Raw genomic sequence first — 21,524 nt, 5'->3', positions numbered from 1 at the left:
CATAATTATAATTGAAAAAGATATCAATCTGAATGGAAATTTTCAGGAAATTTCCATAGATGACTACATGTGGAGAAAATGGAAATTTACGTACGTGTGGAAACATGCAAAAAGGAGATCTGTATTTAATAATAGAACAATTAATGGATTAAATAATTAAAAGTAGGCTGATTTTGCTGAAATTTCTTAAAATTTGGAGTTTTGAAAATTACATGCCAGAGAGAATAGACCCAAATTGGAAAATAAAATAAAATAAATATATGAATGCGATGTTGGTGGACCATATTATATAAAATAAACTAAGAGATGCACTCTAAAAATCCTTGTTAATGTGAAAGGGAAAGTGAGAGATAATTAGGTGACCATACTGAAGACCTTTTTTCTTTTCTTGGGCCCATAAATTAACTTAATTTGTCTCAATTATAATTAAGTATGAAAAATAATTTATTTATTGCTTTCCTTGATCTTAATTATTTATCCTCCAATAGCCCTCAAATCAGGGAAAATATTTCCTTTCCATTGCCTTTCTGGTATTTTGTTTCCTTTCTCTTTTTTACATTTCCAAAATAGAGAGATTGAATCTTTCAAAATTAGGAATAAAATAAACAAAAGATATGAAAATTATCTATCAATAAATTAAATAATTAAAAAGATAAATGTAATTTTTTCATATTAATTTATAATTTTATCTAAATGTTTTAACTACATTAATTTTACCTGACTTTGAAGGATTAATTATTAATGACTTGATGGTGAATGAATGAATTAGGTTAATATACGCGTATGTGTTGGCCCGTTATATAGGCTTTCAATTTGACTCAGAAGGAGTTGGGACTCGTAGTTTAGCTTATATTGGAGTTCTATAAGCATTAGAACTGTACTAACACATTTCTCGAGATTATCTTATCTTAACATGACCTGTGAGAGTTACTCGAACAAACTTAAAACCCTATTTGAGCTGCGCAGGGTAACTAAGACCCTTATTTGAGTTATTCAGTCATGGCAATATTAGTTGGTTGTTCAGGTACTCACTCATTAATATACATTTTTGAGATTGTAGTTAGGGGTGAGCATTCGATTCAAATCGAATCGAACCAAATCGAACCAAATTAAATTATGAAAATTAAATTATATATTTTAGAAACTGAATTGAACCGAAATAGATGTAAAATCAAATTAAATCAAACTTTTCTATTTCGGTTCGATTCGGTTCAAACGGATCGATTTTGATTTTTAATTATTTTTTTAATTTAGACTTAATTTTCAAGTTATTTGGTCTAATTTTGGTTTTGGTTTGAACTTAATAACCATTAATCAATGAAATTAAACAATATATATATATATATAATTAAATATAATTCATAAATTCCCCATAAAAATAAATCAATTCAAAAATTAATTCTGTTCGATTTGAATATATAAAATTACTATTCGGTTTGGTTCAGTTTAATCGATTTTTTTTCTTTAAAATCGAACCGAATCAAAATAACTGAAATTTTTATAATATAAAATCAAATCGAACCAATTGAATTTTAAAACCAAATTGATTTGATTCGGTTCAATTTTTTAGTTTGAACCGAAATCTACTCACCCCTTATTGTAGTATTATTGATAGATAATAGTTTTATTTATAATATGTAAATATAATAATAATAATAATAATAATAATATTATTATTATTATTATTAAAATAACAAAAAAATCAATTTATTATGTGTTTCACACTGTATTACAATGCATTTTAACTTAAAAAAAATCATATTTAAGTGCATATATATATATATATATATATATATATATATATATATAATAAAGTAAATTAAACGGTTGAAATTAATATTTTTATTTATTAATTATAAATATTTTTAATTTGTATATTATTTATTATATGTTTTGAGAACTATTTTTATCATACTCATTATATTATATGCTGAGTTCTATGCGTTAGTTAAATATTAAAATATTTTTCTATATAAACTTAAAATGATTTAAAAAAAATTAAAATAAAGTCCAAAATAGGAAATTGTGACCATTTCATTTCTTTCCGGCTATTCTGAGTATTTTCATTTTGGGACTCTTAATGGCCAAGCAAATAGAGATGATCAGTACATGATTTAAGGCTCAGATTACTCTAAGCTTAAGAAACATAAACCCATAGGCCCAACAAAAAATAAACAGATCTCTCACTCACTTAATTTGTCCCTTATAACCTACAGATTGGGTGACGGTGATCTGCATAATAAAGCTGTACACCATTAGCTACCAAATCTTTCTTTTTTTAACCCTTTATTTTACCATAGAAGACAACTTTTAGACTATGAATTACTTCACATCTTAAACTTTATTTGGATGCACAGCTCACGGCCATTTCTCATTGGACCATTGTCTGTCACCATCTCTCTCTCTTCTGTAACAGACATACGTACCTATATATGGAAAGATAAAAAATAAACAAGGGAGAGAGAAAGAAAGAAAGGCTTCTACTCCTCCATCACTTGGTAGTTGATATTTCTTCATCAACACAAGCCACAGCCATTCTTGATACTTCCACAGCCTCTCTCTTTCTCTCTCTCTCAAGATTTACATTTTTTCTTTGTGGGTTTTGAGTTTGAGAATAGAATAAGAAATGGGCTTGTGGGATTATTTTATATTCACTGCGATTTCTCTTGTTTGGATTTTTATTTGTCACAGAGCAAATGCGACTGAGGAGTGTGATTTGTTCAGTGGGAGTTGGGTGATTGACGAAGCATACCCTCTCTACAACTCCTCTGGCTGTCCCTTCATCGAGAGAGAATTCAGCTGCCAGAAGAATGGGCGTCCTGATATCTTATACACCAAATACAGATGGAAGCCATTGGGCTGCGATTTACAGAGGTATCTTCTTATCTCCCGTGAGTTCTCTTTAACCATTATTAGTTGCTTGTTTCATCGTCTCTAGTGTTCTATTAGTTTAGAGCTGTTATTTTAGCACTGCTTTCGCTTTGCCCACCCACGCAGCCACGCTCTCGTACCTCCACCGACCCCATCAGGAATCAAATGTTTCTCTTCTCTTAAAAAATATACATTTTTTTATAAATTATTTTCTTACTTTTAATAATTTATAATAAATTTATTAAATAAAATCTAAAACTTTTGAAGTTTTCACGATTGTAGCTTTTTTTTTTTTTATATATATTTTATGGTAAAAATTTAATTAGTGGTCATCATTTAGTAAAAAGTTAAATTAAATTAAATTTAAGAAAGCAACGGTAAATATAAGATGATTTTTAAAGTTTTAATTAATTAATAAAATAATTTATTATTTTAATTTTTATATTTAAATTTTTTTTTATTTTTAATATAAAATATATTTATATTATTTTTTATTAAAACTTTATATTAAAAATATTTTTTATTGATTAAAATATATTTAATATAATAAATAATTTAAAAATTACATAACAATAAATAAATATAAAATAATCATACTATAAATTTTTTTTAATTGTCAATTAAGTAAAGTAACCATATTTTAATAAAATAATAATTTTTTATATAATAATAATAAAATTCATTAATTTAAATTGTAAATTTTTTTTCTTTAGTTGTCAATACATAATTTTTTTTTCTAATCATCAATTTATTATCTAGTATGTTTTATTTTTCTGAATTGATGAGTAATTAATATGATTTTAAAAAAATTAACTGTTATTTTTATTTATAAAATTATATAGAATTTTTTATAATTAATTGCATAACCTATATTCGGTTTATAACTTTAATAGTTATTTTATTATAATATGATTATTTTATGTAATTGACAAAAATATAGTTTAATTATTTTATTATTATATAAATTTTAAATTATTTATTATATTTAAATATATTTTAATCAATAAAATTAATTTTTAATATATATTTTTAATTAAAAATAAATATAAAATATATTTTATATTATAAATATATTTTATATAATAAATTAAAAGGTATTGATACCATGTCCTGAGGAGGAGGATCATAATACATTTTGTCCTTGCTTTTATCAATCTTCATTTTTGGAGGATGAGATTCTTCCGAAGAAGATGGGCTCTTTGGCTCATATCTGGTAGGTGTCGGAGTTGGTTTGAAAAAAAGAAATGGGTGGTATGTGGTTGGAGGTGGTTCATTGAAGGTTTGAAGGGACCGAAAAGAGAGTAGACCGGTTCAGGAGTAGACAGGAAATGATTATGGGACATTTGAGTGGAGAACGAGCTATAAGAAATTAAAGTCTCTGTTGATTTATTTAGGTCTGCCTCAATTTGAGCTAATTGCTTTTTTAACCTCTTAATTTCCTATTTCTTCTAGTTGAATTCCGTATCAAATCTCCATTGTTGGATTATGAAGTATTTTATTAATAAAACATAATTTTAAAAGTTATATTATAATTTATTATTATTTTCTCAAACTTAATTTAATCATTTTAACTAAAACAAGACGTACAAAATAAAGCTCCTTCCTTTTTCTTTTTTGGCATTAGAGTAATTGAGCTGTAACAATTCGAATTTTGAATTCCATTTAAAACTACATAAAAAAGAAAGCACATGTGTCTGAGTGTGATTGATGAGAAAAGTTGCACGCGCTACGTAGTGCGCTTGGTACAGCCTTTTTTTTTTGAATTTTATAATTGGGCGTTCAGCTTTTGTCTGGAGGACACAGATTATGTTTCTATGATGTGGGAATAAAATGCAACTCCTCAACAATTTTTTTTTTATTATTTTATTAATTGTTTTTCGTTTGCTGCCTCCACTCCCTTAAATACTTTGGGCAGGTTTTATATTTATATGTAAATGAAATAAAATGTAAATTATGTAGGTACTAATTGAGATAGTGCAGTGTAGGTTGAATGGGGTGCAAATGTTGGAAAGATTTAGGGGGAAAAGCATAATGTTCGTAGGTGATTCTCTAAGTCGGAATCAATGGCAATCTTTGACGTGCATGCTTCACTCTTCTGTGCCCAATGCTAATTACATTATTACAAGGCAAGGAGATGTTTCTACGTTTACATTCACGGTATGCCTATTTCATTTGCCCTTTTTTTTTGTTATTATATATCGGAGCTTATGAGCATGGAATATAATTAGTTTATGATGTTGCAGGATTATGGAGTTAATGTGATGCTTGATCGCAATGTGTACCTAGTGGATGTTGTACGTGAACCAATTGGTGGAGTATTGAAGCTTGATTCCATACATGGTGCCAAGCTATGGAAAGGCATCGACGTGCTCATCTTTAATACTTGGCACTGGTGGAACCGTAGAGGACCCACTCAACCGTAAGTCGGATATTTATAGTTTCATCTAATAATTTCATTAATATCAACTTGTTGTAAATTACATTATAATCTCTCGTATTCTCTGTGGTTATGAAATATTTTCTTTGAATATAGGGATTTAGCTATCATGGGTTTCACTTCTTGTTAATCGATATTATACAATTTGCAGATGGGATTATATTCAAGTAGGAAATGAGATTAAAATGGACATGGATCGTATGCTTGCCTTCAACGAGGCACTCACAACTTGGGCTGCCTGGGTCGATGCAAGTATTGATCCTACTAAAACTCTGGTTTTCTTCCAGGGAATTTCTCCATCTCATTACAAGTAAGCATTAAGCAATATAACCATTAATTAGATTCTCTCTCTCGCTTGAACAGTACTTAAAATAGAGCACATTTTCTGATCTCATGTTATGAATGAATTTTGGTTATCAGTGGCACCTTATGGAAAGAACCAAGGGCCAAGAGCTGTGCGGGGCAACAAGAACCTGTGACGGGATTAAGATTTCCGGGAGGATTGCCACCAGCTGTTGATGTGCTAAAGAGTGTGCTGAGAAAGATTAGAAAGCCTGTTAAATTGCTTGATATAACACTCCTATCTCTGCTACGTAAAGACGGACACCCTTCAATTTATGGGCTTGGAGGACCTACTGCAATGGACTGCAGCCATTGGTGTCTTGCTGGTGTTCCCGATACTTGGAATGAAATTCTTTACAATCTCATTCTTTGATTAGGTAGGAAATTGAGCTATTATTTCAAACGAAATAATAAAATTGTCATTAATTAAATGGCTTTTATTGAATGTTGACGACCTCTTGCAAAATTTATCAAAACCTTCTAATTAAGTTGATTTTTAGGAAAAGATTTTTTTTTTTTATTGATTTACAATGGGGAGGGAAGATTCTAATTTGGGTATTTGTCGAAAAAGAATTTTTTTTTTCCAGTTTTTTAGATTTAAATTGAAATTAGAGGTAGCAGTGACAGCACTATGCCACTATATATGTACAACATTAGGTACGCAAATTATTTATGGTGACAACATTGCCAAACAACACTTAGGAAAAACTATTGATAAATTGGTCTTTCTTGACCAAAAACAGCTAAAAAAAGAAAAGAAAAAGAAGAAAGTTGTATGGTACATGATAGTTGCTATTCCAACAGTCTCTGCATATATATTGAAGCTTTCCATCTGTGCACATCCATAGATCTTCGAGACACTTTGCATCCTTATTATTTTATAGAAACTTTACTGCAAAATGGAACACTATGTATAGAAAGATGATTACAAATATTGTTATTTTTTTGCGGCTTTAATTTTGGGATATGTTTTTTTCATGGACCTGAATTGTGACCAGATCCGAAAGTTTCGCACTGCAACCCGATTGAGATAAAAAGTGATATTTGTGGTGGTTGCGGAGGGCACAGGCCGATAGGCCCGGGCCCGAAGCCTACTACTGATCTCTTTGGGAGGTGCAAGGCAACGCCCCGTGGTATGGACCAGTATAAATATTGTAATATTGTACCCTTTGCAGTAGAGTTGTGAAATATTCGGGAGTTCTGATTGATTATATCCTGCTCTTTTCATCATAATGGAACTTTTTCTTTTGTCTTGCCCGTGGACATAGACCTTACGGTTGAACCACGTTAAATCCTGAGTTCTTCTTCTTCTCTTTTCAATACTGCAATATCGTGTGATTGTGCAATTTGTGAGTGTGCCTTAGATTTGCATGCTTGTTATAACAAATATGTTATTACTATATAGAGGTATATTTATAATTCAATTTATTAACAATTATGAAAAAAGGGGGGAAAAAAAAAGAAGAGGATGAAATTTATCTTAACATTATAAAAGTAGAATAATGAAACTATGTTGCGAAGCGTTGATCGTAGAACTTGATTACCTTCTTCCATGAGTTCTGAAATTAACTTTGTCCTTAATCTTTCTGAAATTAACTTTGTCCTTAATCTTTCTTGAGTCTTAATGTCACATTCTGAATCAAACTCACAAAACATGCAAGTCGTCTTCTTGTTTGCCTCATGTATCTGATTGAAAATCCAAATAGCAGCCCACATCCACAGCTTATTGATACAGATTTCCATCCAAACCCTTCTTGCAAGTTTGGTGATGGTGCTAATTGTTTTTTGATAGCACCACTGTTGCATGATTTTGATAAAGGATGTTGACAGTGTCTCAGGACCTGCAACTGCTGAAGTTGTTACCAGAATCATAGGAGAAGACCAAGTTTTTAGGCTTTTAGTTTCAGTTTGTTATTCTGTTTTTTAATATTGCTGATGGCATTTTTTTTTCTGTTATTAGTGGACAACTTTAGCTAGTTTTCAGCAATTTTTTTTTGTAATTCAGTTATATTTGCACTTGTGTTTAAGCAAGCATTTTGTTAAATGAAGTATCAGACTTTCGAAGTCATTTTTTTCTTGTCTTTGTTGATATACAATAACAGTGGTATCAGAGCTTTTTTGTTCTTAAGGGACTTGTGTGTAGCTTGTGAGTTTATTGACTCCCAAACACTATATCTGACCCTCCATTAAAAAACCTGTAGAAAGATGGATGGAGAAACCTCATTCTCAACAATTGCTCCACCAGTGTTTGATGGAGAAAATTATCAAGTTTGGGCAGTCAGGATGGAAGCCTACATGGATGCATGTGATCTCTGGGAGGCAATGGAGGAGGACTATGAAATTCCTCCTTTACCAGGCAATCCTACTTTGGCTAAGATCAAAAATCACAAGGAAAAGAAGACTAGGAAGTCTAAGGCCAAGGCCAGCCTCTATGTTGCAGTATCTCCCACCATCTTCTCTAGAATTATGACACTTGGCTCAGCCAAGGCAATATGGGATTTTCTAAAGGAAGAGAATCAAGGAGATGAGAGGATTCGAGGTATGAAGGTCCTGAACCTGGTGAGAGAATTTGAGATACAAAGAATGAAGGAATCTGAGACTATCAAAGAGTACTCAGATAGGCTTATAAGTCTAGCAAACAAGGTAAGGCTACTTGGTGCTGAATTTTCTGACAATAGAATTGTACAGAAAATTCTTGTTACCTTACCAGAGAAATTTGAAGCTACTATTGCATCTCTAGAAAATGCAAAGGATCTATCAAGGATTACCTTGGCAGAGCTATTAAATGCCTTGCAAGCACAGGAACAAAGAAGGCTAATGAGGGATGAAGGAACTGTTGAAGGTGCTTTACAAGCAAGGCAACAATCCAACTCTAGAGTCAAAGGCAAGAAACAAAAAGGAAAGAAGAACAATGCTACATCAACTGAAGCTGCTATAAGTGATAGCAACACTAGCAGTAGTAACAAAGGGGGAAAATATCCACCTTGTCAGCATTGTGGAAAAAGGAATCATCCACACTTCAAGTGCTAGAGAAAACCTGATATGAGATGCAGAAAATGCCACAAACTTGGCCATACAGAGATCATTTGTAAGGAAAAGGCGACACAGCAATAAAATGAAGCTCAAATTGCAGATCAACAAGAGGAAGAACATTTGTTTGCAGCTACCTGTTTTGTAAGTGGTAGTTCAAGTGATAGTTGGTTGATTGATAGTGGTTGTACAAACCATATGACTCATGATAAGGAACTTTTTAGAGACCTGGATATAATTACAACCTCAAAAGTCAAAATAGGCAATGGTGACTATATTGCTGTAAAAGGGAAAGGAACAGTAGCAATTGAAAGCTACTCAGGTACTAAGCTTATCTCAAATGTAGTTTATGTTCCTGAGATTGATCAGAATTTGCTAAGTGTAGGCCAGTTGCTAGAGAGTGGCTTCAAGGTCATCTTTGAGGCCAAGAAGTGTATGATTATTGATGCAAATGGGCACGAGGTCTTTCATATCAAGATGAATGGCAAGAGTTTTTCCTTTAATCCAATGGAGGAAAAACAAGTTGCATATCCTAGCCAAGTGACAGTAGCAGAAGTTTGGCATAAGAGGCTTGGACACTTCCATCACAGGGCACTCTTATACATACAAAAGAATGATTTAGTCCTGGGACTACCATCTCTAGAGGAGGAGCTCCCAAGTTGCAGGGCATGTCAGCTAGGCAAGCAAACAAGGCTACCTTTTGCCAAGACAACCTGGAGGGCATCTGAGAAGCTCCAGCTAATTCATGGAGACTTATGTGGACCACAGAAAACTACATCTCTTAATGGTAGCAAATGCTACATAGCATTTATTGATGATATGACGAGAATGTGTTGGATTTATTTTCTCAGGTTCAAATATGAAGTAGCAAAAGTGTTTTGGAAGTTTAAAGCCTCAGTGGAAAATCAAAGTTGCTGCAGAATGCAAGTGCTGATATCAGACAATAGTACTGAGTACACATCTAATCAATTTAATAGATTTTGTGAAGAAGTTAGAATTGAACATCAACTTACTGCCCCATACACTCCACAACAAAATGGGGTTAGTGAGAGGAAGAATAGAACAATAATGGAAATGTCCAGGTGTTTATTGCATGAGAAGGGCCTTCCAAAGTGTTTCTAGGCAGAAGCAGCTAACACTACTGTTTTTCTTTTGAATAGGCTGCCTACAAGAGTTGTAGAGGGCAAGACACCTTTTGAGGCATGGAATGGATATAAACCTTCCTTAAAAAATCTAAAAATTTTTGGCTGTTTGTGTTTCTCTTACATTCCACAGGTAAAGAGAGACAAGTTAGGTAAGAAGGCTGAACCAGGTGTTTTCATTAGATATAGCACAGTCTTCAAAGCTTACAGGATTTTCCAACCAGATACAGGAAAGATCCTGATAAGCAGGGATGTATTTTTCATAGAGGATGAACAATGGAATTGGGAGAAAGGTAAACAAAAGCAAATTCCAGATGATCTACAGGATGCTAATGAAGACATAGATGATCAACCTGTGAGAGGAACAAGGTTGCTCTCTGAAATATATCAGAGATGCAACGTGGCCATTTTAGAGCCCGCTGGATTTGAGGAGGCTATTTCAAACCCCAAGTGGCAAGCTGCAATGGAGGAAGAGCTTGCAACGATTGAGAAGAACAAGACTTGGCAGCTTGTGGATAAGCCTCAAGACAGAAAAATCATTGGTGTGAAGTGGGTCTACAGAACTAAATTGAATGCTAATGGTTCTGTCAACAAGTTCAAGGCAAGACTTGTTGTTATAGGGTACGCATAAATTTTTGGAGTCGATTACTCAGATACTTTTGCGCCAGTTGCTAGACTTGGCACTATAAGACTCCTACTAGCCATTGCTGCTCAAAAAGGCTGGAGGATCTTTCAATTAGATGTCAAGTCTGCTTTTCTAAATGGTTTTCTGCAAGAGGAGATTTATGTGGAGCAACCTCAAGGTTTTGCAGTAAAAGGACATGAAGATAAAGTGTATCTGTTAAAGAAAGCCCTGTATGGTTTAAAATAGGCTCCAAGGGCTTGGTATAGTCGAGTTGATGATCATCTGCAAGGCTTGGGTTTTAAAAAAAGTCTAAGTGAATCAACTCTTTATGTCAGGAAATCAAATTCTGATATAGTGATTATTTCACTGTATGTTGATGATCTTCTTATGACAAGTAGCAATCCTGAGTTAATTGAGGAGTTTAAGATAGAAATGAAGAAAGAGTTTGAGATGACAGACTTGGGAGAGATGTCTTATTTTCTTGGGATTTAGATTCAACAAGCCAAAAATGCTGTGTTTATCTATCAAAAGAAATATGCAAAGGAAATACTGAAAAAGTTCAAGATGGAGGAGTGTAACGCAATGAACTCGCCAATGAATCCAAAGGAAAAGCTACTGAAAGATGACGGCTCAGACAAAGTAGATGAAGGAATCTACAGAAGTATTGTTGGCTGTCTCACGTACCTCACAGCCACCAGACCAGATATTCTGCAAAGTGTGAGTGTGCTATCTAGGTTCTTGAATTGTGCAAGTGAAATGCACATGAAAGCAGCGAAAAGGGTGATAAGGTATGTGAAAGGAACTTTGGATTATGGCATTAAGTTTACAAAGTGTCAGAATTTCAAGCTGCAAGGATATTCTGATAGTGACTGGGCAGGATCAGTGGATGATATGAAAAGTACTTCTGGATATTGCTTTAATTTTGGTTCTGATTGTTTTTCATGGTGCTTAAAGAAGCAAGACATTGTAGCACAATCAATTGCCGAAGCAGAGTCATTGCTGCTATTGCAGCAGCAAACCAGGCCCTGTGGCTAAGAAAGATCTTAAATGATCTTGATTTGGAGCAAAAAGGCAGTACTGAGGTGTTTGTGGATAATCAGGCTGCCATAGCCATTTCCCATAATCCAATTTTCCATGGGAAAACCAAGCATTTTAATTTTAGATTGTATTTTCTCAGGGAAATATAAGAAGGTGGCGAGGTGAAGTTACTGTATTGCAGATCAGAAGAGCAAATAGCTGATATATTCACCAAATCTTTTCACGTAAACAGATTTGAGTTTTTTCGAGAGAAGCTTGGAATTTGCAGTTCCTGATCCAGGAGGAGTGTTGAAGTGTCTCAAGACCTGCAACTGCTGAAGTTGTAACTAGAATCATAGGAGAAGACCAAGTTTTTATGCTTTTAGTTTCAGTTTGTTATTCTGTTTTTTAATATAGCTGATGGCGTTTTTTTCTGTTATTAGTGGACAACTTTAGCTAGTTTTCAGCAATTTTTTTTGTAATTCAATTATATTTGCACTTGCATTTAAGCAAGCATTTTGTTAAATGAAGTATCAGACTTTCCAAGTCATTTTTTTCTCGTCTTTGCTGATATACAATAACAAGGAAATCCACATAATCCCAAGTTTCTTAGATATGAACTATTTTCAAATGCGCTGAACTGCTTTCCTTGAGGTATGAGTCCCTCAAGTTGGTTGTAAGAAAGGTTCAAGATTTCAAGACATGTTAAATCCACCATTTGTAACGGAATCTCTCCAGTGAGCAAATTGTAAGAGAGGTATAATGATTCCGAACTGCTCAAATTTCCTAATGATGGCTGGATGCAACCAGTAAGGCGATTATTGGAAAGATTAAGCTGTTGAAGTGATTTAAGCTTCCAAATTGTCTCTGGAATCTTCCCTGTAAATTTATTCCCAGACAAATCAATTATTGTAAGGGTGGTTAGGATTTTCACCAACTCAATCTCGAATCCTTTCCATGTCATTCTCGCAGAATAATCATAATAGTAATACTTCATCATCATATATTCCATGTCCCTATCAACATCTATCATTGCTTTGAGATTCATGAAAAACTTTGAGGGCAAATTTCCATTCAAAACATTGTTGGAGATGTCCAAGATCCTCAATTTAGTAAAGGAAAGTTTGGTGGAAGGACTCTGCATAGAACCATGTAGCTTATTGAATCGTAAGATAAGAACTCGCAATTTTGGAAGAGTTCCAAGAACAGAAGGGAACGTATCCTCTATCCTGTTGTTGCCAAGGTCCAAAAGTTCCAAATGTCTACACTTGGTGATAGATTTTGGTATGCGCCCTTGGAATTTATTGTCGTTGAAGTTTCCCAGACTGTGCGATGGAACCACTTAGACTGTTGTTAGACAAGTCAAGAATTTCTAGAGATTTCAAATCACAAATGGAAGGAGGGATTTCTTGAATCAGTTTATTGTTTGATGAAAGAATAAGAACACTGAGATTGACAAGTCTGGAAACTGAACTTGGAATTGGCCCATCCAACAAGTTATTACTCAAATCAAGATAATTCAGTGTACGAAACTGAAACTGACTTGTATGACTAGTCAATGAACTTGGAAGTAGCCCATCCAACAAGTTGTTACTGAAATGGACAACCTCCATTACAGAATTCGATGGCAGTTGACTTATAAAGCCAGTGAGGAGATTATTCTGAAGGTTTAAGTATCCTAAGGAAGACAAATTGAACAAGAGGGATGGTATTGTTCCATTTAGCCTGTTACTCGATAAGTCGAGATAAGTAATACTCGAAAACACACTTACCTGAGTAATGACAGAGCTCATTAGTTGATTGTCTTGAGTGAGGACATCGTTGCTTAAATTTTCCTGGCAATGTGGGATAGAGCCACTTAACTTCTTGTCAGACAATTTCACCACTTCCAGGGATTTCAACTGGCAAATTGAAGTGGGGATCTCTCCATTTAATTTGTTTGCAGACAAATCAAGAATCCTCAAGTTAATAAGCTTGAAAGTTGAACTTGGAATTGGACCTTCCAATTTGTTATTCCCTAAAATAATAACCTCCAATGAGTTGCTGAAGTTTCCCAAATATCTTGGGATGAAACCACTTAAAACAAATGGAGCATTCGTAGAGATTTCAGCTTGCAAATTGAGAAAGAGATCTCTCCCGTCAAATTTTCATTTGATGCAAGGATAAGACTTTCCAAATTGACAAGATTGGCAATTGAACTTGGTATTGCACCATCTAACAAGTTACTACTCAAGTCAATATACTTCAAAGAAGAAGTATACTGGAATTGACTTAGATGACCGCTGAATAGATTATTCTCAAGGAATAGATACTCCAAAGAAGGCAGAGAAAACAAGGATGGTGGTAATGCTCCCTTGAGAAAGTTATTGAATAAGTAGAGTTGATTCAGAGATGAAAGGTTGTGTACTTGGGAAGGGATTATCCCAGTTAGCCTGTTACTTGACAAGCTCAGGAATTGCAGTTTTGTGAGATTACAAAATCCAAAGGGAATTAGACCACCAAAACTGTTATTTGAAAGGTCTAGAAAGTTGAGATGCTCAAGGGTTCCAAGGGAGGAAGGGATTTGACCATTGAAATTATTATTGGAGAGGTCCAACTTAGTGAGTTGTGTAAGATTGCCAAGAAATGCAGAATTTGACCCCATAGAATTGCAATTACTAAGGTACATTTCTTTTAAGGAACTTAGACTACAAAAGAAATCATGTTCTAAATATATTGACATACTTGTGAATGAAAGAGCTAAGAACCAGAGGCGACTACTCTCATTGAATCTGGGAAAAGAGCCTGTGAGATCCTTATTGTTCTTTATATCAAGCAACTGAAGGTTTGATCGATGGAAATTTTCATCTGGGAATTTTCCTTGTAATGCACAAGAGGCAAGCCTGGGAGATGACAAAGAAGAAGAAAGATTCATCAAGGAATAGAGCGCAACCGAAGATATATCAACTGCACTTAAACTGAGTTCTCTTAACTTGGTTAGATTTTGGACAACCTTCGTAAAAGATGTTGTTTCTAGCACCAAGTTTTCATTAAAAGAGAGATCAAGAAAAGCCAATTTGGACAAAAGAGAGATCTCTGATGGAACTTGGCCCACAACATTTGAAGACGAAAGGTTGAGACATGTCAAATTCAATAAGTGACTAAACTGAGATGGAATATGGGAGCTATTGAAATCATTGTTTGAAAGGTCAAGTGTCTGGAGGTGAGTAAGGAAGAAAAGTGTGCTATTGGAATTGAGGGCGCCATGAAGTTTGCTACCAGAAACATTGAGGCCAAGTACATGGCCATTCTCAATGTCACACTCAACCCCATTCCAGGAGCAACAATCTGTCCCCTCTTTCCAAGACTCTAGCACAGGATGTACAATAGAAGTAGTAGTAATGGAAAAAGATTTCTTGAATTGAAGCAAGGCAAGACCTTGGTCACGAGGGCACAACATTGGCAAAGGGAGAGAAGGAGAACATATAGCTTGGAAATATAAAAGAAGACAAATAAATTTGCTAATATAAACTCCATGCTTTCTTAAAGAAGTTTAGAAATCTAAGAAGGGAGATGAGAAAAATAATATCGATGAGTATCAATATTTATAGAACAAAAGGTTGAGCATGTGGGGTAAAGTAACTAGTATTTTCTCTTTTGGGACAACCAAAAAAATTGGCAACTTCCATTGTGGGTCAGCTGGAAGGCAATTTAATCAAATTGTTTATGGGAAAATATGATAACCTTCCTTTAACTTTTCTTGTTGTGCGTGATAAATTTTATATGAGTGAAGTTACGAAGTATTGCATAAGCTTGGATTTTTGTTTTTAGAGGGAGGTTTAATTAATTGGGTTATATATGCAAGATACGTAAAGACTCCGGTAACAGATAGTATTTTTTTATTTATTTATATAATTTCTTAAAAAAAAATTCAAACTTAAAATCGATGCTTCTTTTACACCTTTAAAAGTTATGAAAAAAAACCAAGTAAAATTATTAATTATTTTTCTATTTTAATTAAATCTCATTGTTTGAGAATGTCAGAATATGCTTGATAAATTTGTAAGTTATTGGTCTTTGAAACACTTGCACCATACGTCTATCAAATTAAAAAAAATAAAAATATAAAGTATATATATATATATATATATATATATATATATTTAATTACATATAAATATATCCATTATATTTAAAATTTTATAATATATTTAAAAAAATGAAAAAATATAAAATTAATTTTAACTTAATTTTTTTATTTGATTCAATTCTTGATTTGGTTATTATTAAAGAGTCAAAATCAAAATATAAAATAAATTTAATCCAATAAAATTGCTTCACAATATATTTTATTTAATTTTTATAATTATCAATTTCAATTTTTTATTTCAATTTAAAAAAATAAAGAATAAAAATTGTACACACTCTTAACTTAAAATTTTGATAAAAAGAATAAGGTAAGAAAAGGCATGAATAATAATAATAATAATAATAATAATAATAATAATAATAATAATAATAATAATAATAATAATATAAGGGATAATACTTGATACGTGGTACAATTCTAACTGTATAATATTAATTTTTGAAGTAATATAAATTTATAAATTTTATTTAAATCGTTATTATTTAATTTAATTTTATGATATAATTATAAAAAGAAATGTTAACGATTAATTGAAATTTAAGTAATTAATGATAAACATTTTAAGAAAGGGAAATATTATACCAAAAATTACAAGTTAATATATTATATTTAATACAGAGACTTTAAAAAATTATTTATATAAAATATTAATATGAAAATAATATATAATATTTAAACTGTTCATTAATTAAATTGAGAAACTAAATAGAACAAATATGAATATTATTTATTATACATGTTATACTTTAATAATATCAAATTTTTTAATCTTAATCTTTCAATTTAAAAAAAAAAATTATATTCAATTAAATTTAATATTTTATTTCCTGTGTCATAAATAAATAAAAAAATAGTAGCACCAAGTGAGTACGACTTTTATTTCATAGGCCATAATAAATTATAATTAAAATATAGTTTAAAGTTTTATAATTGCAAAGCTAATATATGTTTAGTCATATTATATATTTACTGCGTATTTATATTTTTAATATGCAATATTATTATAAATATTTTTAAAAAGTTTTTATAATATTGATTATAATTATATCGTAATTTAAGAATATTAATTATGTGATTAGAATTAAAATTTTATTAAGATTATAATTATTTGTAAACAGAACAATAAATTAAAATTCTATGGATAAAATGAATTTTCAAAATTTTTAAATAAAAGTTAATTAGTAGTTTATTTTTCGGTGAGAAATACTTAGTTTATAAGATTCGCGTAGAAGATAGATTTCTTTTAATTATAGTTTTTTATGTTAAGACTTAACATAAGTATAATAAATAAATAATTAAATAGTACTTAGTAATTTTCTAACTATATTAAAGATATTTTTTGTACATTTACAAGTTTGACCTTTCATTTATAGTTTTATATATATTATAGATATGTAATTAAACTCTTTCCTATTTTTGTTGGCTAATTATAAGAGATATTTCATTTATTTATTTATTTATTTATACATCATCATTGTCATCATGATTATATTGAAAAATTAATAAATAAATAATTTTCTGACACAAAAAATTACTTTGCAATAATTAATTTGCTTCTAATTTAATATTTTTTTTTTTAGAAATAATTGAGAACTAATTTAATCCACATTTAATATGGATCCATGATTATCAATAATAAAAAATATTATATTTACTCTTTATATTTTTAAAAGTAAAATTTTTCTCTATTCTATATTATTCTCTTTCTATAATTTCTCTTGTTATTTTTTTAATCAAATAATAATAAATTATATTTTTATGTTTAAGAAAAAAATTTTCTTCTCTAAAAAAAATTAAGAGCAATTATACTTAATATTTGAATTTTTTTTTCCAAGAATTCGAAAAGCTATTTCATATATATATATAAAGCTTTCGTTCATACTTGAGCCAACAATTTGATAGTCATCCCGTCGCTTTCTTGGATACTTCAAATTGAAGTTGATCTCATCGTCGTACATATCGAGTCATTTTACGTAAATAATATATATTTTAATTAATTAAACTTTAATTGAATTTTAATTACGTGTATATATATATATATATATATATATATATATATATATACTTGAGCCAACAGTTTGGTAGTCATCTAGTCGCTTTCTTGAATACTTCAAGTTGAAGTTGATCTCGTCGTCGTATATCATATCGAGACATTTTACGTGAATAATATATATTTTAGTTAATTAAATTTTAATTAAATAAATTAAATTAATTAATTATGTATAATATTATATTAATTATATATATTTAATTAAAATAAATTAATTTAAATATATAATATGTTATATTAATCCTATATTTTAATAAATTAAAATTTTAATTAAATAAATTAATTTAAATATATAATATGTCATATTAATTATATATTTTAATAAATTAAAATTTTAATTAAATAAATTAAATCAATTAATTATAAATAATATTATATTAATCATATATATTTGAGTCATTTGTAAAAATTGTCATTCAATTAATTCAGTTGAATATATATTTGAGTCAATTGAATTAATTTGAGAATGTGACACATCATATTGATTATATGTTTTAATTAATTAAGCATTTAATTGAGTCAATTAAATTGATTATTATGTGTATTGTCACATTAATCATATATATTCTTAGTAAATTGTGATAATTATCATTTAAATTATTCAACTGAATATATTTTTGAGCCAATTGAATTAATTTGAGTATGTGACATGTCATATTTATTATATATTTTAGTCAATTAAGCCTTTAATTGAGTAAATTGAATAAATTAATTATGTGCAATATCACATTAATCATAAATATTTGAATCAATTGTAATAATTATTATTTAATTAATTAAATTAAATATATATTTGAAGCAATTAAATCAATGTAGCGTTGATCATATATTTTAGTCAATTAAATTTTTAGTTGAATAAACTGAATTAATTAATTATATATAATGTCACATTGATTATATATATATATATATATATATATATTTTTTTTTTTTTTTGGTCAATTGTGATAATTAAATGATTCAATTGAATATATATTTAATCAAGTGAATCAATTGAGTATGTATATCACATTAATCATATATTTTAATCTACTGATCCTTCAATTAGTCAATTGAGTAAAAATGTATTATTTATTTATATGAAATGAAATTATTTTTTAAATGGTTTAAAATAAAATTTCTATGAACAATGCTTCCACATTTTGTTAAACATTTAGACTTTGGGACCCTTTCTGTATCCTATTAGCAAGATCATTTGAGTGAATTTTGGTTCAAGCCCCTCAATGTGTGAATAAAGTGACTCAAATAAATGTTAAATATGTGGAAAATCAATTTTTTTTTTAAAAGAAAAAATGGAAGACGAAAATAAAAGGCTTTTTTTATTGAATATTTAACGTTAAGTAGTTATTCATGATTTTAGTTAAAATTTTTAAACACAAATTAATTATTTTATTTTGTAAAATTTTTGATTTTATAGTGGATAATTTACTTTTAATCAGATCAATGAATTTGAACATTAAAATGGTACGAAGCAATTGGTATGCAAATCAAAATGGCGCTCAGCACCATGGGACGCCAATTAAAATGGTATTTTGCCATTGAGTAGTTTGATAAAAGAATTGAGTGTAATTGAGTTAACGGGTGATATAGTTTGAATTTATAATTGATTGATTATTCTATAGATAATAAATAATGATATGTCCATAAATATAATTCTATATGAAAAGAGTAAACGAGTAAACTATACAAATATTAGTGTTTTATTTATTTATTTTATTTTATTTTTATAATTTACAGTGTATTTTTTACTGCATACCTCAATTGATTAGATGCTTTAGGATCGGGACCATATTGATTGCATTTACATGGATATTGAACGAGAGGATTAAAGGGCATATTTTTAAATAAAAAAAAATATAAAATTTCATTTGAAAACCTGTTAAGTAAATTAAATCAAAACAACTCAATCTAAGAGCACAGACTTACACTACTTTTTGAGAAACCATTTATCTGATGCATCACTAGTATAGTATAGTATGTGCACAAATAAGTTAATATCTTAACACACCTAGATATATCATCAAATGACAAACCCTGATCTAGTCCAATGATGATCCAAATAATATGCAAACAGTCAGCATAATCAAACTGCAAAACCCAATACCCATTTGGTGGGTATTCACATAAATAATTACCAAATAATGCATCAGAAAAGAAGTAGAGAAAATTTATATAACTCTCGAAAACCCAGATAGTTAAAATTTCACAACAACATCATGAAAAAATAGAGAAGAAAAATGATACCAGTATAGAAAACCCTTCAATCCGTAGAGAGATGAGAAGCTATTTTATTTTTTGAGGGAGAATAGCAGGTGGAACGTCAAAGGAGAAGAAGGAAGAGAGGAGGGAAGGTGAGGAAGGCAGAGAACCCATCGCGAATGTCAAATCAGTTCCCATGCTTCATATCGTGCAAAAGAAGCTCACTCCAACCATTCTTGTCCTTTCCAAGCACTCTCCTCCGAAAAAAAATACATGATTCACTGTCAAATCAAACAGAGAAAATTTATTTTAGCAAGCAAAATATCCAAGGAAACTAAGCTCAAAATCTCGTCACTGATTGAAGAAATACTCTACAAACGTGAGAACACTGCTCGAAGGAACTACACCCTCGCCTCCAAAGTAAACGGTGCCGTTGGAATGGTGATAAAAGAAGGGCCTATTTCCCTAGCTTAATATCTATACATACTTTTAGTCTAAATTTAAATAATAATAATAAAAATTTCCAAAAAAAATATACATATTGCCCTTAAAATAAAAAAAAATAATAATCAAATTGCCTCAAATCAAAACTATTTATTGCACAGTGAAAATTTATCTCCAAAAATAATGTATTTTTATGCACTTTCATAGCAAGAACAGTGCTGCAATTTATTTAGGGGCGAACCAAGTTACAGTTTTTTTTATTTTTTTTAGTTGCAATTTATTGAAGGGTATGATAAAACATTTTCATTTTGGGATTTTCTATTATAGATGCTGTGCAACTATTACAAATGAAAATTTTCGTTAAAAAAAGAAAGGTGAAAAATTATTTTTTAGAATAATTAATAATCTAAGAATAAATATTTTTATCGATATTATTATTATTATTATTATTATTAAATTACGAATTTAAATTATAATTATAATTTAATTAATAAAAATAAATAATTTTTAGGTTTTTTTTGGTTTAAAAGTAGCAGTCAATGCCAACCATTTACGATTAATAGTTGTAATTAATCGTAAAGCGTTTAGTAATTCAATCATTGAGATGGCAATAATCATAATATAAAATTTTCAATAAGGAATTATTTATTTTTATTATATATTTTACGATAAAAATTATTATTAATCTCATCTTCCAGCTAAGGTAATCATAAATTAAAAAAAAAAAAAATTGTATACACCAAAAACATTACATCTAACCAACAAATAAAAGTTAAATATAAGTTAATTAAAATAACAGATGACACTAACAAGTGTTGGTACAATGATAAGGCCATAGCATTACTAAGCACGAAACTCAAATTCGATTCTTAGAGGATGCGTTATTAAAAGGTATAACTACAAATCCCAAAAAGATTGAAGAAATAAAAAAATTCAAGATATTTAAAATGGTAGGGAAGAATTATAGTATCAAGGGATACTATCTTCGACAGCCAAGAAAATAAAAAACATTTATGTGGGATATACAGGAAAACATAAACTGCAATCAATTTCTTCCTTTGTCTCTTCTTTTATCTCTAATTTCTTGATGGCTGGTTTATTTTTTTTTATTTTTTTCAATTGGCTTTCACAAACTCATATATGTATGTATCTAGAGAAATTTTTTTAATCCAAATATGAAGAAATTCTAATAAGGGAGAGATTTCAACTAATAATATCATGAGAAGAAAATTATTAAA

The 21,524-nt window shown here is 30.0% G+C and overlaps 3 protein-coding genes across 3 annotated transcripts; 2 read left to right on the top strand and 1 right to left on the bottom strand.

Annotated features, from left to right (window-relative positions):
* The first annotated feature begins 2,307 nt into the window (after window positions 1–2,307).
* Window positions 2,308–6,203, top strand: LOC110654209 (protein trichome birefringence-like 41). The gene is made up of 5 exons (XM_021810126.2): window positions 2,308–2,874; window positions 4,857–5,028; window positions 5,115–5,290; window positions 5,460–5,618; window positions 5,729–6,203. Exons 1-5 carry the CDS (start codon window positions 2,627–2,629, stop codon window positions 6,021–6,023), a joined length of 1,050 nt encoding a protein of 349 aa, XP_021665818.2. The 5' UTR covers window positions 2,308–2,626; the 3' UTR covers window positions 6,024–6,203.
* A 4,826-nt stretch (window positions 6,204–11,029) lies between these two features.
* On the top strand, window positions 11,030–11,482 carry LOC131174084 (secreted RxLR effector protein 161-like). The gene has a single exon (XM_058137140.1). The coding sequence runs from the start codon at window positions 11,030–11,032 to the stop codon at window positions 11,480–11,482; it is 453 nt and encodes a 150-aa protein (XP_057993123.1).
* A 529-nt stretch (window positions 11,483–12,011) lies between these two features.
* Window positions 12,012–14,903, bottom strand: LOC110654211 (receptor-like protein 7). Its single transcript, XM_058137139.1, has 4 exons — window positions 13,634–14,903; window positions 13,237–13,481; window positions 12,791–13,125; window positions 12,012–12,693 (listed from the first exon to the last, which is right to left on the bottom strand). Exons 1-4 carry the CDS (start codon window positions 14,901–14,903, stop codon window positions 12,012–12,014), a joined length of 2,532 nt encoding a protein of 843 aa, XP_057993122.1.
* Between the last annotated feature and the right edge of the window lie 6,621 nt (window positions 14,904–21,524).

Source organism: Hevea brasiliensis, chromosome 15 (genome assembly GCF_030052815.1).
Source record: "Hevea brasiliensis isolate MT/VB/25A 57/8 chromosome 15, ASM3005281v1, whole genome shotgun sequence".
Classification (NCBI taxonomy): Eukaryota; Viridiplantae; Streptophyta; class Magnoliopsida; order Malpighiales; family Euphorbiaceae; genus Hevea; species Hevea brasiliensis.
The sequence above is the reverse complement of the archived record's forward strand: the minus strand, read 5'-3'. Positions and strand labels throughout refer to the sequence as shown.

Excerpts from the sequence above, each read along its gene's own strand:
- LOC110654209 (XM_021810126.2), top strand. The coding sequence starts at position 2,627 with ATGGGCTTGTGGGATTATTTTATATTCACTGCGATTTCTCTTGTTTGG. Across the intron at positions 2,875-4,856 it reads TTGGGCTGCGATTTACAGAG|GTTGAATGGGGTGCAAATGT; the intron begins GTATCTTCTTAT and ends AGTGCAGTGTAG. Across the intron at positions 5,619-5,728 it reads ATTTCTCCATCTCATTACAA|TGGCACCTTATGGAAAGAAC; the intron begins GTAAGCATTAAG and ends TTTGGTTATCAG.
- LOC131174084 (XM_058137140.1), top strand. The coding sequence starts at position 11,030 with ATGAACTCGCCAATGAATCCAAAGGAAAAGCTACTGAAAGATGACGGC.
- LOC110654211 (XM_058137139.1), bottom strand. The coding sequence starts at position 14,903 with ATGTTGTGCCCTCGTGACCAAGGTCTTGCCTTGCTTCAATTCAAGAAA. Across the intron at positions 13,482-13,633 it reads CAATCTTGTCAATTTGGAAA|GGAATAACAAATTGGAAGGT; the intron begins GTCTTATCCTTG and ends TTATTATTTTAG. Across the intron at positions 12,694-12,790 it reads CTAAGTGGTTCCATCGCACA|GATAGAGGATACGTTCCCTT; the intron begins GTCTGGGAAACT and ends TGGCAACAACAG.